The sequence below is a fragment of the Limulus polyphemus genome, unplaced genomic scaffold, assembly GCF_000517525.1.
Source record: "Limulus polyphemus unplaced genomic scaffold, Limulus_polyphemus-2.1.2 Scaffold4936, whole genome shotgun sequence".
Taxonomy (NCBI): domain Eukaryota; kingdom Metazoa; phylum Arthropoda; class Merostomata; order Xiphosura; family Limulidae; genus Limulus; species Limulus polyphemus.
This window is the reverse complement of record NW_013670546.1, coordinates 70,850-77,452: the sequence shown is the minus strand read 5'-3', so window position 1 is coordinate 77,452 and position 6,603 is coordinate 70,850. Positions and strand designations below refer to the sequence as shown.

The window sequence follows — 6,603 nt, the reverse complement described above, 5'->3', positions numbered from 1 at the left end:
TTTAATGTTAAGATGAACGTCAGTTAGTTGATTGTATTGTTTTATTGTTATTACTTTTAATATTAAGATGAACGTCAGTTAGTTGATTGTATTGTTTTATTGATATTACTTTTAATGTTAAGATGAACGTCAGTTAGTTGATTGTATTGTTTTATTGATATTACTTTTAATGTTAAGATGAACGTCAGTTAGTTGACTGTAACGTTTTATTGATATTACATTAAAAGTAATATCAAAATAAAACATTACAATCAACTAACTGACGTTCATCTTAACATTAAAAGTAATATCAATAAAACAATACAATCAACTAACTGACGTTCATCTTAAGATACTATTTTTAATGTCAATGTTTTTCTGTATTTTTTTATGTTTAAGCCCAATAATCTGTACACAACGGGGAAGCAAACCGCGGATTTTATCAAACATTTTAATGCTATAATCAATTACTTCCGACATTATAGTAGACAATCAGTGGTATATTATGACTATGAGAGAGTGTGTGTGTTGGTTTTTTATAGCATTGTAAATCTGTAGACTTAGCGCTGTCCCACCGGGTGACGTAAAGTAAATCTTCTTTTTGTTTTAAATATATAAATATATATATATTAACTTTAAAGAAAAAATATTATATGAACTTTCATTCTTCAAAGACAAGTTGAGACTTGTAACTTTCATAAAGATTTTTATAGGAACTTTCTTTATCACAAACTATGGATCATGTCGTTTTATATGATGACCTTTGGATGAGTTGAGTTATTTAGTGTCGAAGGTTGTTTTTAACCCAGCTGCTGTAGTTCTTCAGTCTGGAAATATTTCTTAACATTCTGATATTTTACCATACATGAAACACATCAACTCAACCAGTGAAGTACAGAAAGTTGTTATTAGCACGAATGTATTTCTTTTCGAAATGATTTTCCCAAAAAATGTGTTAGGTTTCTTTTTAGTTTGAAGTTTTCTGCTTAATGTCTATGCAGTGTTTCATTTTTTTTAACCCATTTCATCCCAAGTTTGCTTATCTTTGTATATAAGTTATTTGCTCTTTTCTCTTAGGAAAGACTGAAGAAAAGTACACGCCAGAGGTTTCGAGAAGAAGCGGAAATGTTAAAGGGTCTTCAACATCCTAATATTGTACGTTTCTATGACTACTGGGAAGTCGATTTACTGAGGTGGAAATACATAGTCCTTATCACAGAACTGATGACTTCTGGGACCCTTAAAACGTAAGCACTGACTAGAGGCTTATATATCTTATCAGTTATATTTTTACTGAGGTGGAAATACATAGTCCTTATCACAGAACTGATGACTTCTGGAACCCTTAAAACGTAAGCACTGACTAGAAGGTTTAGGTAGCTTTCAACCCATTGTGCATAATCTTCATTGTGTGGTACAGTTTAGATTTTGAAATTTCTGAAAAACAAATTACCATCAGAGAAAAAACATCGGATATAAGAATTTATGTTTCTTTATTGTTAAAACGATGTTCTAAAATAGGATACAACCACAGAAACTAGGAGTGGTAGAACTTATTGTGTTGTAAGTTTTAAAAGTCACCAGTTATATGTTAATTTACCCGAAACTATACATTCAGGGAAACTTTTCAACACAAAGCGAGTATGTATTGTCCAGTTTTATAGACATATCGATGGGATCCAGAAGTTTAAATTATTCTTTCCTTATAAAACGTAGGTTTTATGTTATGTATGTTTATAAAGTTTATCTGTAAAAAAGTATAACTGATAAGGCTGGAAATGGCCAGTATTATCATCCCAGTATTACCATACCTACCATGATATCATGTCGGCCATCTTGGACGAAATGCAGGTGGGTCTATATCTTAAATACCCAGTATTATCATATCTACCATGATATCATGTCGGCCACCTTGGATGAAATGCAGGTGGGTCTATATCCATTTCCAGATATAGACCCACCTGTATTTAATCCAAGATGGCCGACATGATATCATGGTAGGTATGGTAATACTGGTATTTCCAGGTATAGACCCACCTGTATAAGCAAGGTTGTAGTTTACTTGTTTATGCTGTAAACAAGCCATGATAGCTGCCATATCAGAGACAGAAAGTTTCAGTTGAAATTTGTCTCAAAAAGGTCAAGATTGCTACCAAGATAAAAGTTTGAACTTATGTATAATGAGGAACATGCTATGAACAAACTTTTCCATATATATAACAACTTTAATTCGATGCAAAATGGCTCCCATGGTTTTTAAATGTATATAAATATGGTGATAACAATGTTTACTTTTGGTGAAATCATTAGGCTATGTGTAATGAAATGGGTATTGATATCTGATCATTTTCAATTAAAACGCCACCTAAATTCAATCCAAAAATGACCACCAATCTTTAAAGACATCAAAGACACTTTTCAATACAGAAAATATGACTTTTCTAATTCTCCAGTACGCAATCTCCAATACATTTACATAACGCAGTGCACTGCATTTCAGCAAATTTAGGCTTTCCTCTACGCCCATTTTCTACATTGGAACCACACTGTCAAAGCTAAACCTTTCAGCTTTCTTTGTTCCTCATCCGGCATTTCTGAAAGATTTTCCAGGTTTCCCTTTGAATAAACTAAACTACGACACTTAGAATGATAAACAGCGTTTTGTAAAATCATATCACCTGAGTTTTGTCAGTAAAACCATATCTTGTAAAATCGTATCACCTGAGTTTTGTCAGTAAAATCATATCACTTGAGTTTTGTCAGTAAAATCATATCTTCTGAGTTTTGTCAGTAAAGCAATATCTTGTAAAATCGTATCACCTGAGTTTTGTCAGTAAAACCATATCTTGTAAAATCGTATCACCTGAGTTTTGTCAGTAAAACCATATCTTGTAAAATCGATATCACCTGAGTTTTGTCAGTAAAATCATATCTTGTAAAATCGTATCTCCTGAGTTTTGTCAGTAAAACCATATCTTCTGAGTTTTGTCAGTAAAACCATATCTTGTAAAATCGTATCACCTGAGTTTTGTCAGTAAAACCATATTTTGTAAAATCATATCACCTGAGTTTTGTCAGAAAAACCATATCTTGTAAAATCGTATCTGAGTTTTGTCAGTAAAACCATATCTTGTAAAATCGTATCACCTGAGCTTTGTCAGTAAAATCATATCTTCTGAGTTTTGTCAGTAAAACCATATCTTGTAAAATCGTATCACCTGAGTTTTGTCAATGACGTTTACTCGATGAATCATCACAGACAAAGCGCCGTTCTTGCAATGTTATAGAAGTTTCACCAGAGGTTTGCCTATTATCCTTACTCAGTACGCCCTCTTGTGTTTTTTTCTATCCTTTTTTATTTTCAGACCTTTTTAATCTTACTGTTCTTAAATTTTTTCCCACAACTTTTGTTCCACTTAGATTTATTCAACTTGAATATTGACTGCAAGTCTCTCAAAGTTGAGACCGGCAAAGAACCTAATGACCAATACTTATATACATTATTTTCATACCTTTACCTGACCTCAAAAATTCAGAGAAACGTTTCCTGTCGTTCTTTCCTTATGCAAGCTCCCCAGCGGCTCAGCGATAAATTTTGTAGGTTTGCGACTCGATACCAGTGCTGGACAGAGCACAGATAGCCCATTGTGTAGCTTTGTGTTTAAAAACAACAACCAGTTCTTACACAAAACGCAAATCACATTCTACAGCTTCTTCTATACGAACTAGTAGAGTCCCGAGCCCAACAATCTTCATTCAGAATATTTCTACAATCACTTCAACAACACCTCAAAATAACACATAATTGTTGGATAACTCAGAGTCTGTGTTATTGAATTTAAATTTCTCAGAAAAATAAAATGTTTTTAAACATGATAGATATCAACTGATTGTCTTAAATCAGTTGTCAAGATCCTTGTGAAGGCACAAAGATCAATAGAACAGAAATTACAATATTTGTGTTCAGTACCAGAAGATAAATAGAACATAAATACTTGTGTTCAGTAACAGAAGGTCAATAGAACAGAAATTACCGTATTGTACGATGTTACCATGTAGTGCACAACATAAAAACCACACAAAGAAAGTATCAACGTGTTGTAATAATATCAACAACGTGAGTTTTAAATGATGAAAACTGTATGATATATATTTAGAAAACCTAACAACTGACAAGAAAACATGCTAAACTGTGGTGAGCGAAAAGGTAGATTGAAAGTGAGTCTTGTCAAGACTCACGTTCAATCTACGGACGTGTTAAATCATATCTCACTGTGAGATATGATTTAACACGTCCGTAGATTGAACGTGAGTCTCGTGTGAGATATGATTTAACACGTCCGTAGATTGAACGTGAGTCTCGTGTGAGATCTGATTTAACACGTCCGTAGATTGAACGTGAGTCTCGTGTGAGATATGATTTAACACGTCCGTAGATTGAACGTGGGTCTCGTGTGAGATATGATTTAACACGTCCGTAGGTTGAACGTGAGTCTTGTGTGTCCCATTTTAATATATTTAAAAACTATAACTAGTGTCTCTTTAAGTAAAAACCATGACACTGTTTTTAACTCACTGCGTATATCACTATATTCTTACTCTTATCTCAGAAGTTATTTATCTTTTATTAAGGAAAATATAATATAAATAAATTAATATTAAAGACATTTTTATTTTTTCTGTAATAAAGCATCTGCGTTTAAACTTTATATTTATTCTATTAAATTTTTGGTTGTTTATTTCATGCTCTTTCTTTCATCAGTAATTTGGACTCTGCTATTTTTTTTCTTTTTTACAGTTATCTTCGTAGGTTTAGAAAGATCAACCTGAAAGTTTTGAAGTCGTGGTGTCGACAAATTCTGAAGGGTTTGAGCTTTCTTCACTCTCGGTCTCCTTCAATTATCCATCGAGATCTCAAGTGTGATAACATTTTCATAACTGGTCCTACTGGTTCTGTGAAGATCGGGGACTTAGGCTTAGCAACTCTAAAAAATGCATCTTTTGCAAAAACTGTGATAGGTGAGATTGGTCAAGACCTTTCATATGAGCATGTAACATAAAAAAAAAAAATAACGACGTTGTTATTGTAGTATTCCCTGTAAAACGGTTTCTGGTTGTCAACACTATTCATAACATATAAAATAACGACGTTGCTATTGCAATATTTCCTGTAAAACGGTTTATGGTTTTCAACACTTTTCGTATGAGAATGTAATATATCAAATAACGACGTTGCTATTATAGTATTCCAGGTAAAACGGTTTCCCGCAGAGCAGTTAGTTAGGCCCACTAACTCGAAGTCCGGAGAATACCGGACTACAGAGTATAATGATCTCTCCATTTACAGCAGGAAGAAAACCCTAATATCAATAGTTCAACAAGTACAAAAAATAACGTCCGTTCATAATATCAATAGTTCAACAAGTACAAAAATAACGTCCGTTCATGAAAACAATAAGTCACAAAACAAAGATAAATATTTAGTGACGTATGTGTGATAAGAGTAAGAGTAAAATTATAGCTTAAACTAAGGCTTATAATATAAAGACCCAAAGTTAAGCTTAAACAAAATGAAAGTAAAATCCAAGGTTTTTTTCTTACTTACAAAAGAAATAAACAATATTCATCCCTCTCTTACATGGACAAACCTGGCTCTTTTGATAATAATAAAAAACGAACAAAGCCAAGTTTGCACGCGAAACGCATCTCACATTCAAGATATGTGTCCACTGAGAGTTGAGCTGTTGAGCGCGACTGCCTCTAATCCTTATCCGATTCGTCGACAGAAAATATATCGTTCCATTTCTGCACGAAAGTCAGTTAATTGATTATAAGCTAACCCACATTTTATGTGCTCATGAAATAAGGAAAGTTAAAGTGTTATTTTGATCCAATGTCTCCAAAATGAGAACTCTGAAAAACACAATCATTTTGAAAATAATTATATCTTAACTAGAGGGCTAGCAGGTACATACACAACCCTGTATTACAGTAGAAGATACGAAAAATAGGAGATTTATCATCTTAACTAGAGGGCTAGCAGGTACATACACAACCCTGTATTACAGTAGAAGATACGAAAAATAGGGCTAGCAGGTACATAAACAACCCTGTATTACAGTAGAAGATACGAAAAATAGGAGATTTATCAAACACAAATATTAAACACTAATAAAAGAGTGCCTTGTGAGAAATTTGTAGATAAACAACTCATTCTCCAAAAACAAATACAATAAAGCAACGTTTTGCTATCAAAATCAGAAAATAATGATAGCAATAATAATGAATTGGGAAAAAAGAACCAGAAGAAAAAAAAACCTAATCCTTAAGATGATTTACAATAACTGTACTACTAGACATAATGTTAAGTCAGAAATAAGAGATAAAAACTTGACTTTTAAAAACTCAGATATCTTACATATCACAGTTTCACAAATCTCTAACCTAACACTCGCCTCCTCAGTGGTTTAGCGGTAAGTCTGCAGGCTTACGACGCCAAAACGCGAGTTTCTATACCCGTGGTGGGCACAGCACAGATAGCCCATTGTGTTGAACAACAACCAAACCAAATGTCTATTTCTCTCGTCCTCGTCAGTCTAATTTCATGTTTAAGACCGTGGTGGC

At 33.2% G+C, this 6,603-nt stretch overlaps 1 protein-coding gene across 1 annotated transcript in view; it reads left to right on the top strand.

Moving 5' to 3' along the window:
• Positions 1 to 1,056: 1,056 nt before the first annotated feature.
• The window catches only part of LOC106471884, a gene marked incomplete at its 5' end in the record, with an annotated part of 49,883 nt that continues 44,336 nt past the window's right edge, over positions 1,057 to 6,603 (top strand). Inside the window, 2 exons of the mRNA XM_022400498.1 lie at positions 1,057 to 1,226; positions 4,778 to 4,998. Coding sequence (XP_022256206.1) covers positions 1,057 to 1,226; positions 4,778 to 4,998 — 391 coding nt within the window. The remainder of the gene's footprint in view (positions 1,227 to 4,777; positions 4,999 to 6,603) is intronic.